We start from the raw sequence: 18,203 nt of genomic DNA on the forward strand, positions 1-18,203 counted from the left end.
TAAACCTATTTAACAGAGAACTTAAATATGGCAATAATTTGTAGCACAAAATTTCTCTTTGAGTTTAACACAATGGAAAAAATAAAAGATAAAAGCTAAACCGTGCCATAACCTTTCCACAGGTTTCCAAGTTTATTTTTTCCCCCAATATGTTTAATTCAGCAAATAAACAGTAATTATACATTAAAATGTGGGCGTGTTCTCTGTAGAGGATTTGTTCACTTATTTTCAGTTGTGTAATATGTAATATGATCACGGGTACCCAGATTACGACTGGACAAAGATTGTGAAAAAAATGAACTGAAATTTTAAAGCAAGTAAAAGTAATACAAGAAACAGACAAACATAATTGCTAAAATAATTGCACTGTCTTCCATAAATTATATTAGAATCAGAATCATAGGAAGCAACTTTTGGCAGGTTTTAAATATTTTATTGATAAATCTCAGTTTAGAGATATTGCATATCAAAGGCCTGAATTCAGTCCCATATAAAGTGTCCACAGGATCATCAGCCAGACATTCTTCCACACTCATTCTACCGTCCCACACAAACAAATGTAAATGTGCTTTATCACCTTTTTCCTCTTAAGATTTTCCAACTAAAGCAGAAAACCCAGGTATTTACAGGGTGAAAGCAATTATAATACTGAACCTTCCAGCACAATTAGTGTCTGAAGTTTAGGTTAACTCTCAATGCAGGTAAACATAACAACAGACGATAACTGTGCCACAAGAGTCTGAACTACTCCATTTACGCAAAAGTGATTGTTGGAGTCATTATTATCAGCTGTGAATAAGATATGTTCTAATAGCTAAAGGGAACTCATCCACAGACTAACACAGACTGCATTGCCAGTGCTTCAAGAGGTTCGCAGAGAAGAGCACCTGCTTGGGTCAATAGTGCATAGTTCTCACTACACATCACGGTGCTAAATCACAACATCGTGTGCTTGGGTTGCTCTTTGTAGTCTTTACATTCTTGCAGTCTTTCACTCATCATAGCACCTCATCACTGTAGAACAACAAAGTCTCTCAGGTTCTTTAGTAGCTAAGAGGGAAAAGGTCTCACAGAAGTCTAGTGTACAGAATCGCAGAGAACTCAACCAGAAAAGAGCGCAGGTTGAGAGGAAGTGTGAGGAAGTATTAAAAACAGTGTTAGCTCTATGTAACAACAAGACAGTAAAATGGGAGGTTTGGAGATCCAGGCGGGGGGTATTAGGCTGCTTGGCCTGATGCGAGAGGTGGGGGGGGGGGGGTTACTGGGGTGTCACTGTGCTGGGAGAGTTTTTAGCAAGTATCCTTAGCTCCCCGTCCCGCCTCTCTCTCCTGAAACTCGCGTAGCTCCTGTTTATACCATTCTGGAGCCTCTGGACCTGACTTCCCTGAAGGCTCGTGGTCATAACCGTACGCAACCGTCAGTTCTTCATCTTTCTGAACCGCTCGGATTGTCCGAATGCACTTTATCGGCCCAAAGCGAGGATGGACAAACCTGAAGACGAAAGGAAACACAAGATTTTATTACACAGTCTTAGTGTGTTCGGCTAACATGATGTGAATATATGGAGACGGGACACTAAATTCATCGGACTCTCACGCGACTAGCTACTGCAGGGGTCGACAACATGCGGCTCTTTTACTGCCTTGCTGCGGCTCCACAGCAGAATTTAATTTTTAGGTAAATAAAATAATCCTCCTTTGCGGTAAAATAAAGCTCTGCTGATCGTTTCAACACAGTTTTAATGGTCTTTAACTGATAATTCACCCTTAAAGCCTGAAGGTTGGCACACAGACGGCAGGTCATCATAGCAACGCAGACATCTCACCTAGCTAATAGCTAAGAAAATGGCAAGATTTAGGAGACACTTCGATAATTTGGAGACGAATGGACTTATTTGCATTTATAAGCGCTCCGGCTGGTTTCCAGAAATGTTTAATCTGCAGAGAGAAACTCTCAAACACTAAAAAGTCACAAAGCTGAGTCAGCTTCCTGTTCGCCAGTTTTTCAGCAGGCACCATTTAAGGTGGAACAGGACAATTTGAAAGAGAAGCTGGCGAATGAGAAGCTGACTTTAGCTTTAAAAAATCAAACACTGAGAGACATCTCACCAGAAATTATTCTTCTTTTGGAAAATTTTCCTGCTGGAGATACGAGAAATGTGGCTATAGCTCAGCTAAAACAAAGCAGAGCAAAGTAAGTCTGCGTTTTTATTCATATTACATTTTTTAGCCTATACTAGTACAATAGCACAAACTGAGACATATTTACAGCCAAGATGGTAAAATGGACATAAAATGTTGTGGCTCCCAAGATGGTTTGATTTTTGCTAAAAGGACATAATGGTTCTTAACATTTGGGTTGCCAACCCCTGGGCTACTACACACCACAGGCTTTTAATGTTTGCACACAAGACTGGTTCATGGCACGCCTTAACCAGCCACATTCATAAAGAACATCTGTGCGGGGGTCCTTTCGACCATCTATCTTGCTACATGTATTAAGTGATCGGTAAGGTGATCTGATTCTTGGCTTCCACACTCACGGGTCATATTTAGAGTTGGGGCTGAAGGAGTGATTGGCCTTGTGTCCAAGCGATGCACGGTAATTTTCTGTGAGGTTGAATGGTTCAGGAACATCAATCACTGTGTCCTCATCCAGTGAAATGGTGTTCCCATTCACAGACCAATCACGACTATCCACCTGTCAATTAAAACCAGAGTTATTATTATTATAATTATTATTATTAATTATTATTATTATTATTGTTGTTGCCAAGAACCTGGCCACTCCATTTTGACATGTTTATAAATTCCAATACAAAAAGACTCTTCACGTATCATAAGTCAGTGAGGATTTCACCCAAAGCATCTCAACACCATTCTTCCGAGGCATGTTTAAAGTATATTTGATCTGCAACAATATTTACCTTAGCAACCAAAGGTTTAGTCAAAGTCAGAACTGTCAAAACAGAAACTATATTATTTTTCTCTGTGGAGGAGTCTTTAGAAATGCCATGCTTCTAGTCCAGAACTTACTACCACAGTGGTATCAGAGTTAGGAAGGGCCACTGTATAACATGATAATGACTTTCAGTTGTTCCTTACATCCCATTTCAAAAGTATGAAATCAATGTTTTTCATATTCTGAGCATATTGTGGATGTCGTCAGCACTGTAAATGTGTATTTGAGGGCATTATTAGTGCTTTTCAATTTATTTATGTATTTTGTGCAGCACAGTGTGTGAAGTGTTGAATACAATTAACTGGATTTGAGTTTCTGATTATTTATTATAGTATTTTTAAAATGTGGCGCTTCTTTGTTCTGACTTATCAGATGTCATAAAAATAAATACTGACACACTGTGTATCATGAAACACTCCCTGGAGTATCATGATATTACATTTTGACATATGGCCCAAGTCTGCTGTATTAACACAGAAAAATGTTAAATAAAATACATATTCAGAATGAATCATATTCCAATAGCGATGATCAAATCTTGAGATGGATAACTTACAAATATTACTGTAAATATCTAATTACAATTAATATAATCACACAAATGTCTTTTTCGTCCTAAGATAAAAAGAACAATAAACAATAAATAATAATAATAATAAAAATAATAATAATAATAATAATAATAATAACAACCATGTAATGACTTGTATACAAAATGGGGAAACAAGAGTTTAAAAAACGTTTGGTGTCTAGTTATTAATACTGAAATATACACCATGTAAGTCAAATAAAATAGCAAAAAGTATTAGCATTACTTTTGGACAAAGTAATCCAGTGTCATTTTTTCACCACTGTGACAGTGGTGTACTGTGTGTACTTTTTGGCGTATGCATACAGCAAAGTCATTTTTAATTAATTAATCAGCCATTTCTTATTGTAAATATTTAAATATATTACATGATCAAATGCAGCTTTCATATAAAAACCTAAACACACAGATCATTTTGAAGAAAGAATTCATTATGCTGTTCATGTATGTTATGACGCAGGCCTAGCATGCTTATTATGCACATTTTAAGAAGAACAAATGTTTCTTTAAGACGCTACAATTACTAAAATGTCACTACACTAAAGCAGATATTCTGGCAAAAGAAGACAGAATACGTTCAGTTAAACCTCATTATTCCCATCTTTTTGAAAACTGTTTTGAAAGTGCACATGTAAAACTTCACACAATACAAACAAACATGAACACACCTCCGAGTGAGTGATGCGCACTCCGTTGTAAAAGGCCATTACTGTGTCTGCGTCAGAGTCGGTTTTAGCGAACAGCCCCTCGCCTGCTCCAGAGATCAGCGACTGTCCCACATACACACTGGTAGAAACACACACAGGTGACACGTTCAGTCAGTCGTGCACTTCTGCTCACTTACAGTACAAATAACCAGCACACACGCGCACACACACAAATACTAGCACAATAATTACAACCTTATGAAACCTATTGCAAAGAAGAAATTAATAAGCCCCCATACAATAATTACTTTCAATAAATAAATAAAAATGACAGTGTTTAATCACTATTTTTACACATTACTCACTTTACTCACTATTTACTATACTTTACTCACTATTTTTACACATCAAACAAGCTGATACTACTGCATTCACTAGCATCTAACTGTCATGTAAGTGTTAGACCAATGTAAGATTCTAGAGTTTTAAGTAATGAATACATGATGTTGCAGGTTGTGAAGAATCCATTTCAAAGCACATGGCACAATTGAGGACAGCACTCACCTCCAACACTGCTAAGCGGTGCTTTTATGGTGAGAGGGTGAGTACAACTGTCTTCCAGACCCAGAAATAAACTGACAAGGATTACAATTACAACTTATTTGACTGATCTGTTTAAAATGTTAAGAATCTCTATACCAACCGCTGGCTCTCATAAGGGTCCGGCAGCATTTTATGACCAGCAATACAGGACGAAGTGGATTTGTCATAGGAGTATACGGGACCTGAGAGAGAGAGAGAAACAGAAATCAGTAAGAGGTGCTTTTTAAAAGAAATAGATAATTTAAAGGAAAAGTTCAAATAAAGGAATAGTGAAAACTCAAACCAAATCAAATCTCAAATGTGGTCGATAGCCAAGACACGTTTTGTGTCTCAAGTTTGCTTTTTTTAGTTTTGCACTTCAGCTTTGAGGCTAATGTACCTAACAAGCAAAAGAAGCTTACACTCCACCAATAAGCATTATGTTAATTGAATGCCTGTATCATCACACTTACCAGGCACAATACACAGTTGTATGCAAAAGTTTGAAAACCCCTGGTCAAGTTCTCTATAGAGCACAAACCAAAATATGGCATTTTATGCATATTTTAATGCACAATTTCACTAAAACCTCAGGGCAAAACTGAAGAAGCAAACTTCCAACACTGAACTCTTACCAAATGTGGTCAAATACACTTGAGGTAAGGGAGAAACAGTGTAATTTATTTTTGCCAAACTACTCTTTTTAAAAACAGTCAATTTCTCTGCAGATATACACCGATGTGCCAAAAGTCAATGGACAGGACCTAGCATCATATATGATCCCCTCCAGGCCGGCGAAGTGCAGCAACTTGACATGGCATTGATTCCAAAAGTGGATGGAAGATGTCTGGAGGGATGTTGAGCCATGCCGTCTGGACAGCCACCCACAGCTCCGTGGTATTTGTATGTGCAGGATCTTGGAGAATGAATGGACCTCTCAACCACATTCCATAAACGCTTGATTGGGCTCATGTCAGGCGAATGTGGCCACACTACTCATTCACCATTCCTTGAACCAATTCTGGTCAACTTGAGCCCGACTGCATTACCATAATAGAATATCCCATCATTTTGGGGGTGCATGAAGTCCATGAAGGGCTGCAAACAGTCACCAAGCAGGGAAACAGAGTGGTTACCAGTCAATGACGAGTTTAGCCGGACAAGTAGACCCAACCCATGCCATAAGAACACACCCGACACCAATACGGAACCGCCACCAGCCTGTATAGTCCCTCGTTGAGGCATTATGCCTTGTATAGGGGGCCATGGCTTCATGTGGTCTGCGCCACACACAAGCCCTACCTTTAGGTTGAAACAAAGGGTACTGTGACTCATCAGACCATGTCACATGTTGCCAGTCCTCTAGGGTCCTGTTAACAACCTCACATGCCTCACAAGAATTGCTTGTCTTTTCGCACGGACAATTTTAGCCAGACACCACCGGTCACGATCGTTATGCACACATGGATGGCCACTGCGCTCTATACTGACATATTCCCGGTACACACATGACACTGTGGATCAAGTAACGCTGAAATGCCCACACCTTCAGAAAAGGAACGTCTCATCCGTCTAGCACCCACCATCATGTCTCATTTGAACTCTGATAATTCACATCACCTTGCCATGAGCCAGTGTTCAACTTCACTCACTAGATAACACCTCACAGCTTATACAGGTGTGGGCGTTCCCAAGCCATCCCCTGAGGTAACAGCACTTCATAATCAATTTACATACTGCTTTCCCATGACTTTTGGTAGATCAGTGTATCTTACATTTGTTTTGACTAACACACACTTAACACAATATAATAACATAGAAAAAAAGATACATAGAAACTTGGGGTTGTGTAGAGTCTTGAAAGTGGGACAGCCATGCTGGACTGAATATTGTCAGGCTGAGAGATGAGAGCTGAGGGCAGTCTGGAGTTACTGACTGTCTGGATCGACACTGAAGTGAGGTCGCCCGTTCTCCTGGTTGGTCAGGGTGGCCAGTCGAGCCTCGATCAGCTCTCCATCCACAAAGCTGCCATACAGAGCGGTTTGTCCGTCTGGGTAAACATAAGCCACCGCCTTGCCCGTCATCTCTCCATCTTCATTCACTTCCCCCACCACACAGCCTCTGTCCTATAGAGAATAAGAGAATTACAAATTATTATTACTACTTAATAACAACATGAAAACAAAAAACATCTTTCTGAATTTATTTGGTGTGGTGCCATGTTCTGGATTGTATAATACATGTGACATTACTGAAGGCTTCCAGCTTAACCATCTCAGTATTGCTTCAATCTTTCAGGAAATAGTGTTATATAGTTATATAACACTAGTTATATAGAAATAGTGTTGTATAATGGATGTTGCAAAATTTCAAGCTCGTTATTCATGAGATATAGAGGACTTAGAGAGTGGGCATGGCCTTGGATGAATGTTGTGGAAAAATATGTGCAATATGACGACATACACAATATTTATCACTACTGTGATAAATTACACCAAAATTTGTCTTAAAGGACTGGCCAATTTAATGTCTCATTATAAATAAAGTATAATTAGTACTGTCTAATTTGATTAATGTTGAATATAAATTATTTGCACAGTTTTTGATCATATTTTTTAAATGTGGCACTATTAGATCTATTTTTGTCTGAAGTTATAAACCTTAGAAAAACAGAATATTTAGACATATTGTGTATTGTGAAAACATAATAAATATATTAAATAGATAAGATTCAATATTATATTTTCAACATATGGACCATTCCTAGTGCACACTTTGGTAATTCATTACTTTTCACTATCAATGTTAGTCGCAGGGATTATTCTTTGGTTTAAGGTGTGTTTAACTGTGAAAACTAGAAAACATAGAGATGGTTGTTTGATATCCTTTATACATCGAGCTGGCCAGTTCCATTCTGACTGGTGATCTATCTACCTATCTATCCATCTGCCCTTGGGAAACAACTTACTTTGCTTTGCGCACCATTACCAGTAATTCAGAGATGGACTAAATGGATGGACAGATGGGACTAAAAAAATGGCATAAATTTCAAGTGAGAGTCTTATTTAAAGAATTTAGTGGCTACTAAATGAGATATCTTCTTGTATTTTTGGATGCACAGGCCACTTTGTTCCCAGCTGGTGTGTTTTTCGTTTTAAAAGTTGCCTGCCCCTGTATGGCTGGTTATTTGTCAGTCTGGCCCTTTCCTGTCAAAGTAGATGGTTCTTGCCCATATTAAGCAACAAAACACCTCAGACTCTTTAAAGGGTAGCTTGTGTGACTTTGATGGATGCTTGCAAAAAATACAGAAATAGTGCAACTTTGGCCCCCTATATCTTCAAGCTGAAACACATTAGGTGAATAAAGATACAAGCCCCAAATCTGGCATAATATCTATCAGGTACAATGGCGTTATTTCCTATGTTAAGGTAATCTCAGCTGGTAGTCAATTTTCTCCAAAATCAGGACATTTGAGGTGCTTTTCCCAGATTCTCAGGATCAGCGGTCACCAACACCCCTTGTGGAGTTGTACTCTCCTGCAGAACCTGCATCTAACATACTAAGATCCCCATACCTACACTAACACATGTGATCCAACCGATCAAGGACCTCTGAAGAAGTTATTTTGAAATGTTTGAACTACATCCACAAGAAGGTAGATCTCTGTGACCAGTGTTAGTGACCAAAATTCATACATGTGTATGTAACTTTTAAATGTCAACTGAAAAAAAAATCTCTAATATACTCGAATGAGGACACAAAGAAACATACCGGGTAGTAGACCCAGCAGATACCACACCGAATGTTGTCCTTGTACTGGCCCTTGAAGACCAGATGACCATCCGTGTCAAACTCCTGAGCAGGCCCGTTAAGTTCTCCATCCACATATGTCCCATGCAGCGCTCCACCATCCTCATACGTATACAGTCCCTGTCCCTGGAGGGCGTCATCTACATAGAAACCCTCAAGTGTACTGAAAACAGACCAGATAAGTCTTAAGTTTTATGTTGCACTCCTACAGAAGGCCAGAAGGACAGTCCATCAGAAAAAAGATCCTTTACCATATGCATGCCTTTCACTACACCTTTGAAAAAATTGTTCTTTAACGGTTCTTAGGCAAAGATATGATGTCATTTTAGGGCCACTGTTAATAAAAACAAAAACAGACTTCGAGAACCAAGTCCTAATACTTTGGAAAAAAAAAACTGAAATATTTTGAGAAAAACGTCGTAATGGCTGTAATACCAGGCCAAGTCTCAATATTGCAGCCAAAGGCTTTGCAAAGGGAAGGCAGCACCTCCTTGTGTAAAAAAAAAAAAAAGAGTGCCAAGCTGGTGGAGTTATACTTTCATATTGATGATTTCACCCATAAAGAAATACTGTGCAGGAAACTGTATTTATCTAGAATAAATAGCCAGACAAACTGTCTGTTTTGTTGAAGGACAATCTCAGGCAGAGTCGTCTACATGGGTATCAGTGGCTACATCTTTGTGTCTTTCAAAGAGGGCATGAAATTTCACAGACAATGAGAATGATAATCAAAATGATCGATCCACAAAGAGACAGGAGTGTGTGGAACTCCAGCGTGCCAGTACATGAACTGAGACCCCAATGCATTATGGAAGTCCGCCTACAATTAGCCCACTTTGTCCTCAAAATCTTATGAATTTTTCTGAATATAATATTTTATTTTATTACAATATAACAACTTTTTTTCTCAAAGTCTACTATTTTTATTTTTATTAACAAAGGCCCTAAAATGCTCTCATACAAAGGTCATGGTTCTTTGTAGAATTATGTGTGCATGAAGCGCAAATGCAGCCACTTGAATGCATAAATTGCTTTCTGCGTGGTAAAACTTTTTTTTCTCTATGAAGGGAAACCTTCTGTAAATTGTTATTTAAAGAATCTTTTTTTTTAATGGTTCTATACAGCACCAAAATGGGTTCTGATACTTGTGTTACTGGGGTTACCTTTTTTTACTATATAGAAACCGCTTTAAAAATCTCAAACAACCTCAATTAACATAAAATCAAGTAGCCATCAATGGTTAGAGACACGGTGCAACGGCTTGTAAGATGTACCAAAAACAAGGAAAGAAAGATTTATTTGACCAGATTGACCACATCACCTATGACTCACACCAAGCCAATTACAGCTACGGTGTCCACTGACAGCATGCATGCATGTGTAAGACACTGACTCATCTAAACATGATTCATAATCATGTCTGAGAAGCCAGGGCAGTCACGTCTTTGATTACAGTTAAAAATAAAACAAACGTGGGAAATTATCAGTGCATATCATTGTCTTGTACCTGCCGTCAAAAAAGAAGAATTTGCCTTTTCCGTTCTTTTCGCCGTGGACAAAGTGCCCCTCAAAGCGGTCACTGGAGGAGTATGTGACGGTGCAGAAACCGTGGGGTAGTCCGTCATCGTCCAGTGGGCCTGTGGAGTTCAGACATGGTCAGTCACAATAGACAACCAGCCCACGCACACTCACCGCACACAATCTGGTAAAATCTGACTACTGGAAATATCAAAGTAACAGGAACGTCCACTGTTACACGTCCTAAACTGCTAAGAACAGTCAGGTAACATCACCTCTATACATGAATAATGTGATTGAGAGCCTGTACCCGTCATCCTATAATCCACTTATTCTCAAGACCTGCTCCGTATTACCTTCTCTACATTTTCAGACAGACCAAAACAACAATGGAAAACCTCATTACATTCACTGGTTCACTAGTGTTAGCTAGGAGTTTAACGGTCACAAGAAAGCACTAATATGAACAGAAGTGAGGCACATGGGTAGATTCGCTTGTACTGTCCACAAGTCAAACCACTAATGGGTTTAATAGCACTTTAAAAGCTGGTTGGGTGTGATTCCACGACTGAGGTGCCACTGGAGTCTCACTGACATATGAATGGTGATTGTCCATCACAACAACCCATGTGCATGTTTCAGATGAATAACTTAAAACATTAATAAAACATCTCTACAGCATTTCTGCCTGTCACGGTCCACTATACCTACACTTAGCTTGTATTAAATAACGAAAACATTGAATATTCCAATTCATATTTCGAACTGTTTTATTGTCCCTATGCCATCAGCATGCATTTAACGTTAGTTAGCTCACTGTCAGCAAAGACAGCTCGCACAAAAAAAAACATAAAATGTAAGAGCTATCGTTATTAAGACGGGTTATTAATCGACCAAAGCTTCTGTTAAAACATTATTTTTTAATTAGTCTGGATTTGTAGGGTTACAAAGGCTAAATGGCACACGAAGCTGAAGTCAGCTTCCTATTCGGAGGCTTCTTGTGCGAATTTTCCCGTTCCACCTTAAATGGTGCGAGCCGTTCTATTCTGGAACCTCAGGCCTGAGGCGCCAGAATAGAACGGCTGCACCATTTAAGGTGGAACGGGAAAATTCGCACAAAAGGTGGCGAATGAGATGCCCATTTCTGCCTCGTGCCTGGAAAGCCCTTGCTGGAAGCCGTGGTGAACTAAAACTCAGTGTTTCGCGGGCTTCCACGAGGACAGGGCCCCAGACGAAGTCTCCCAGACACACAGCGAACGGACAGCATGCAAAAGTTGGCATGGCACCCCGCCTATAAATAGGAGCAGTGAAAGTGTGGAAATATCTTCACTTCCGATCTTCTTAATGTTTTGTGAATAGTGATCAGCAAGTCGTACCTTCCACCACCTCCTCCACATTGTCGTCATCGCTGTCCATGGTGCCGGTTTGTTATTTTCCCGTTTCTATGTCTTTTCTATCTGCGAGACTGAGGCAGGTCCAGTTTGCTTGGTCATACCAAAAAACTTGGGTGAGACAGCACACGGTGTCCGTTTTTCCCCCCACCCGTATTCCGACAAAGTCCCGCCCCTCATACGCTCCGACTGGCTACTAGTCCGCCGTCCTATAAACAACAGCCAATCAGAGGTGAAGAAGGGTGGAGCTTTGCTGTTTACTGGGACCAATCGTAGCACACGAAGGCGGGTTTGTCGGAATATGAGTGGGCGTAAAAAAGCATAGCTGGCGATCTGATGTCACCCGCACAACACGTTGACCGGGCGTTTGAGTCACCCGGATGTCGTATGGCTCCCGTGATCTACAAATCATGTACAGTAGCTGATTTGCTGAAGTAATACTATAGAAATCAACGATTCTCAAAAAACATGAACACTTTTAAATGATATACTGATATTTTGAAACGTTATTTTTTTTGCTAACAAATGTACTAATTAATATATTTTGTAATGAAAGTGTATTTGGAATTTTGTTTTTTTAACTTTATTTTTATTCATTTGTTTTTTTTCCATATGGGAAGTCTAAACGCTGCACACATGGATGTGGGAGGAGCTTTGCATTGCTCCATAACTTGTCCAGTTGTGAAATGCTGACCTGTTAAAAAAGACCTTTTAAGTCAGAGTGAGAGATTTCTGGGAGACCTATCAGCACTAAAATGACCACCACAGAACAGCCCATTCTCCTAGCAGCCGTATCACTGTTCTCAGCTCTTCATTTGGGTGAGTAATTGAGCCTCATTTAGTTATGATACACTGGAGACAGACAAATGTTTGGGGAAACACAGAAGTTTTCTTATTACAGACATCATGTACCATTTATTGTAGATTTCATGTGTTACGAAGCCCTAATTGCAACCCTACAGCCTTAAATAGATGGTTCTTCATGGGTTTTTTTTAGTAAAGTAAATGGTTCTGTTTAGAAAGAGTGTACCTCATATTCGATATGAGAAAGCAGGACAGACAAAGGTTTTATGGTTTTACGTTTGCAGGGTTTCAGGCAAGGCGCGTCGGCTGGTCCAGGATGAAGTATAAAATCATGCCCCCTGCAGTGAATGGACCACCAGAGTTTGAGAGGACCTTTCGGGCACAGTAAGTTAAAACTATTCAGTTGTTTTGCCTTGCTTAAAAAAACAGCATAGCCAAAAAACCAGCAAAGCCAGAAAAACCAGCCAACCAACGGTAAAATGATTAAGAATGCCATTTGTGGGGATGGTCTTTCTTTCTCCAAGAAAGTAAGATGGCTTAAAAAACAGATCATTCTCTTTTTTCAGCCAGAATGGAGTGGAGTTTTATCCAGTGTTCCTAGTGGTGTTGTGGACATCTGGGCTCTTCTGTAATGAAGGTGTGTGTCATCAATATCTACATATCAGTGAATAAGTAAAATTACACCATATTGGAGAGCTTGTTGGATCAGTCTAGCTTTGGACACATAATCCTTGGGTGGGTCTTCTTTCCAGTCAAATAGATGGGCGGTGTAATTTTAAACCCTTAAAGGAGCTGAACTTTTTTTTCTTCATTTTTCCACAAATCTGGGCTATAAACTATAAACAGACGGCGTCTCTTCATTGATCTGCTCTGTAAAAATGATTTTTATAAAATAATACAAAGAGCGTCAGAGATTTTTTGCTTTCAACAGTAAATTGTGAGCATATAGCAATATGTTTATGATCATAAAACACATGTTCAGTTAATTTGAGGAGAACTTTTATTAAAAAATGACTAAATAAATCATTTGTATTTATTTCATGCAGTCACTGAATAATTTGCCTTACGATTTGGTCACATAAATCCAAAATTTGGACAAACCAAAATATACCCTGGAGCATAAGAGGTTAAGATATGAGGCCAGATGTAGGATCATCATTTGTGACTTGACCCTTTTCACCTTGTTAGTACATATTAGGCACAATTCATTATATCATACTTAAAAGGACACATTATGTCACTAGCACCAGCAGGCGGGAAAAATAATATATAACCAATAATAACAAATACTATCACCTCCTCCACCCATCATCCAGAGAAAATGCTAAGCTAACTCAGAGACCCTCCTTCCTACAGTGTTCCTCTCAGAAAAAGGTCACATTAATTATGAAAAACTGCACTTTTAGCTTCATAAAATGCATACATAGTATCTTAGACCCGTTATGCTGTGAGAGATTCAACTACTTGTGTCTTTCCTCAGCTCTAGCTGCTCTAGGGGGGCTCGTATATGTTGTAGCCAGAGAGATGTATTTTACCGGCTACGCAAATTCTGCCGAAGGACGGTAAGTTCAACATGAACAAGATGAATATACATGGTTTAAACCCTGTGTGTCAAACAGAAGGCCTGTGGGCCGGATCAGACCTGCCACATATTCTTATCTGGCCCGCAAAAGTATTTGAATTTTCTATTAGTATTAGCCCATTTCACCACAATGTGCTGCACTACAGTCCCCAGCATGCACTGCAACGTAATGTGCTCCAAATCTCCCACCCCAACAGCAATCTATGGGACAGCGATTATAACTCAATTCTACACAATTCCACACCCGTCATATCACTGAAATACATTTCAGCTGCAGTTCAACCAACATAAACTCTTAACGTCAGCTCAGCAGCTCAGATACTGAGCCCAAGTCTTAATGAAGGAACACCTGACAGTGTCTAGCTCAAGCAGATAGATTTAAAAGGCCGAACACCTTGGGACACATATATTTTTGAATATTTCAAGTGTCCACGTAATATTTCAAGGTCTCCTACAAGTGTCTGTATTTTAATGTTAAGGCTTTTGTGTATTTTGAATAAATATTGGCCAGTTCTGTTTATAGCACATTTATTAGTGAAACAAATGAAATGAAAACACTTTTTTTTCCTCTGGCCCACAGATTGCTGAGATTTTTTAATTTGGCCTTTTTACTGGTTGGAGTTTGATACCCCTGGTTTAAACCATGAGTGCCTGATTTTGAGTGGATGTTAGGAGGCATGTTTTAAAGGGGGGGGGTTCGAATGAGAGTGTCAACTGATGCTAAAATGTGTTAACTACCAAATATCAGTCAGCAGTCATCTATAATCATATCTACATATCACTGCTGTCAGAACAAAACCCCGTATCTCCAAAATGACAACTTTACAGGAGAAGGAAAAAACTTTTTACTTTTAATGTAAGTCAATGGAACCAGATGGTTTTCCAAGTCAATTTGGGTCATTTCTTTTAGTCCATTCATCATGAAATCTACACACAATATAAAGGATAACAGGTATATTCAAATTATTTCAAAAACTAAAAAATGGAGATACGATGTTTTGTCCTGACAACAGCAATATCTACAGCATGTTTAATGATCTGGGGAGTGTAATAAGACCATGCGTTTGTGAAAGTATCCTGTTGCAAATAAGCTGTTATTTTAACACAATTACTCCAAATCTCATAAAAATAAACCATTATTTCAACATCATGGAAAGCTCCCTCACAGAAATGTATTATTTAAAATGGTCCCCGATGTCTGAGACAATATTTTACGGTAGTTTTGAGCTGAAATGTATTCTGTTAATATTAGTGGCAAATAGGTATAAGCAGGGAGTTGTAAGGCAAAATAATACCCAAAGAAAATATATATTTTTCAGATTGACCTTTGTTATACTATTATCAACACTACATAACAACAAAGACAACCCACTTTCTCTCTGAATCTTAGTCCTTTATTCCTTTCCATTAAAAGTACATTATGATTTAATGTTTTTATTTAGTTACATTTGAGAAGAGACAGTTTATTCCACATCTGCAGAATATTTTATGATTACATTTTCAATGATTATGTAATTTTTATGAGTCTGTCTGTTTTTTTCTGTAAGTGTTAGAGCATATAGTTGCCCATTTTTACATCATTGCTGTAATAACATAACCTTCAATGGAAAATTAACAGGAGAAGGACATTTTAAACTTCAATGAACATTAATGTAAATCACACCTGCTCATCCAGCAATAGTGTCTCTCTCATTTGGTTTGTTTCTGTCCAGGTTGCCAGGGTTTTACTTGATGATATGTGTCCTCCTCGCTCTGGCTGTGACGGCTGCAGTTGGCATCATTCCCTCATTCCTGGATAAATACCTCAGCATCAAAATCCTGTCCAGATCTATATGACTTTCGGTCATTATTAACTTCAAGAGACCTGTCACAATCATGGGAGGATGACTAAAGATTAACTGCCATAGAAATAACTGTGATTAAGGATAAATATTTTTTGGGCTCACTGTGTTGCATTTATTTAAGTGGAAGCCTAAAGTGGCCTAATTGTTTGATTAGCTGTCTTGCTGCCCAGTTGTTGATACTTAGTAGCTCCCAACTAATGACAAAATGCTCAAATAAACAAACATTACTCATAGGCAAACAAACATTAAGTAAACAACCATTATTCACCAGCGACCTCTAAAGGTGTTATTAATAAATAAAAAATAAACAAATGTTACCCTTGCCCTCTAAAGTTTTAACAACAATCAAATAAACAAACATTACTCACTGCTGCCCTCTAAAGGCGTTTTAACAAACATCAAATAAACAAATATTACTCACCACCATCCTCTATAGGTGTTTCATAAGATCCATTATGTCTCTCAATAAAAGCAGTTTCTGCTTTTTTATATTTCAGTGTATTTTCCTTGACCCAGGCCCAATTCATTTTCAGTTTGTTGTGACATAAACATGATTTTGAAAGCTAAAAACTGTGGAAAGTAACTGTGATTTGGCAATTATGTAATAATTGTGATGGGTTATAATATTGCTGATATGTTTGGATTCAGTAAGAGATTTTCAAACTAAGTCTTGTTTAGTTACAACATTACGGTTCACACTGTCAATACATTCCACAATTTTTATTTTTAAACAATACCTCATTTTCTACTCACAGTCCCTGGATTCCACCATGAGCTCACACAAGACTTGACTGTTAACAATCAAAAAAATCTAAACTAACTATTCACATATTGAAATCCACAACTGTGAAGTGTTAACCTACCTTGGTGTGCACGCAGGGCCATAGGCTGATTACAATATTATATTGGTGTTATGATCCACCGATTTTCCTGATTTGGTGTGATTTTAAATTCTGAAGTCAGGACTGACACTACAATCTTGCTTACAGTCTTGCTTCCGTAGTTCACTTATAGTAATGTCTTGCTTCTGCAATTTACCTCTACTATGGTCTTGCTTCTTTAATATGGAAGCATATTCATTTCAAATTTAAAAAGAAAATGTAATATGCAAATTGGCAGAATTATCTTAAGCTTGAATTTAAATTCCCCACTCACACATGCAAGTTTGGGCCCACAATGAAAATTCACATTCAATAATTCCACTTGCATTTGCCATCTGACATACTACTCTTGATATTTCCCAAATATGTTTCATGTGATTATTAAATAATGCAGTCTCGATGATAATTCACCTAATATGCATTTGTGCTCAGTAACAATGTGTTTAAGATGTAATTAGCAAACTCACTACCACCTTAGAAGGATGGTAAAAATTCAAATGCTAGCAGAGAAACAAAGACTTTGCAATAACATATTCCTACCCCATTCCATGCCAAAATGCCTTTAAAAATGCATTTGACCTTTTTCCTTTTCATAGACTTCCCAACCTGTCAATCATCCCATCAGGGTGCAAAAGCAGGCTTGGCAGAAAAGGCTGTGTCTGAAAACATGGTGGCTAATCTTAAGTGGACACCAGATGTGGATATATTCACGTCTTCCACCTGATCTGTTACTGTAAATACACTCATAAAATGTTTTCATTGTAATTGTACTGGTACACATAGACATGTGTACATCACACAACCACCATACCATTTTGGCTTAGTACTCAGCAGCTGCTGTACTGTGTTGGTACCGTGATTATATATTTAAGCGGAATCTGCTAGGAGGCCTCTAACGTCCTTTCCTTTTTAAAAATTGATATTACAAAAATCACTGCTATATGTGTAACATAGTAAGCTGGTTCATGTTATCCAGCAGGTAAAAACAGCTGATGGGGGCCTTGTTTGGGAATGTAGTGTTAGATAACGTTAACATTGGCTTTTATCTAGCTTAATTCTGCATTCTCTCCACAAGTCACATAGCATGATAGCAGGTGCGTTGATGACAGAGCAATATTTCCAACTCTAATGCTTACTTTGCTGAAGATATCCATGCTTGGCATCAACTGGAACCTGTATGATGCGCCTCTCCTCTATTCTGGCACTAAAGTCTTTTAGCAACTGCTCTCATTCCAAATGAAATGAAATTTCCCACTACACTTAAAACATCCGGACACATTTAGGCACCAGAGTGTAACTGCTGCACTGTCTGAGGTGGACCAAAAGGTGAACCATGTTGTCAGATAAAGCCTTCTGATGGCACCGTCCTCATGGAATGATTGGCAGGCTGGGAAGTCCATGAAAATGAAAATGCAAGCAGGTTGAATGCATTTTCAAAAGCATTTTGGCGCATATTGAGCACAGTAGGTGACAATATGTTACTGCAGAGCAGAGAGGCGCTGTTTCCCTTTACATTTGAATTTTGCCATCTTTCGAGTGTAGTAGTGAACTTGATAACTCAATTTCAAATGCATTGTTGCTGAGCACGGATACA

At 38.6% G+C, this 18,203-nt stretch overlaps 2 protein-coding genes across 3 annotated transcripts; one reads left to right on the top strand and one right to left on the bottom strand.

The window, feature by feature from the left end:
- Positions 1 to 411: 411 nt before the first annotated feature.
- On the bottom strand, positions 412 to 11,641 carry setd7 (SET domain containing 7, histone lysine methyltransferase). Of its 2 annotated transcripts, XM_017692021.2 has the most exons (8): positions 11,484 to 11,641; positions 10,097 to 10,226; positions 8,551 to 8,752; positions 6,716 to 6,905; positions 4,901 to 4,982; positions 4,219 to 4,336; positions 2,543 to 2,700; positions 412 to 1,491 (listed from the first exon to the last, which is right to left on the bottom strand). In XM_017692021.2, the coding sequence occupies exons 1-8, from the start codon at positions 11,521 to 11,523 to the stop codon at positions 1,290 to 1,292; spliced, it is 1,122 nt and encodes a 373-aa protein (XP_017547510.1). In that variant the 5' UTR covers positions 11,524 to 11,641; the 3' UTR covers positions 412 to 1,289. The 2 variants fall into 2 exon arrangements, 1 of the variants encoding a protein (XP_017547510.1); XR_005130552.1 differs by lacking the exons at positions 412 to 1,491; positions 2,543 to 2,700 and having other exon boundaries at positions 4,293 to 4,336; positions 6,611 to 6,905.
- Positions 11,642 to 12,133: 492 nt separating this feature from the next.
- mgst2 (microsomal glutathione S-transferase 2) lies at positions 12,134 to 16,219 on the top strand. Its single transcript, XM_017692022.2, has 5 exons — positions 12,134 to 12,317; positions 12,587 to 12,686; positions 12,869 to 12,939; positions 13,783 to 13,864; positions 15,597 to 16,219. The coding sequence occupies exons 1-5, from the start codon at positions 12,254 to 12,256 to the stop codon at positions 15,718 to 15,720; spliced, it is 441 nt and encodes a 146-aa protein (XP_017547511.1). The 5' UTR covers positions 12,134 to 12,253; the 3' UTR covers positions 15,721 to 16,219.
- Positions 16,220 to 18,203: the final 1,984 nt, after the last annotated feature.

This window comes from Pygocentrus nattereri, chromosome 8 (assembly GCF_015220715.1).
Source record: "Pygocentrus nattereri isolate fPygNat1 chromosome 8, fPygNat1.pri, whole genome shotgun sequence".
NCBI classification, from domain to species: domain Eukaryota; kingdom Metazoa; phylum Chordata; class Actinopteri; order Characiformes; family Serrasalmidae; genus Pygocentrus; species Pygocentrus nattereri.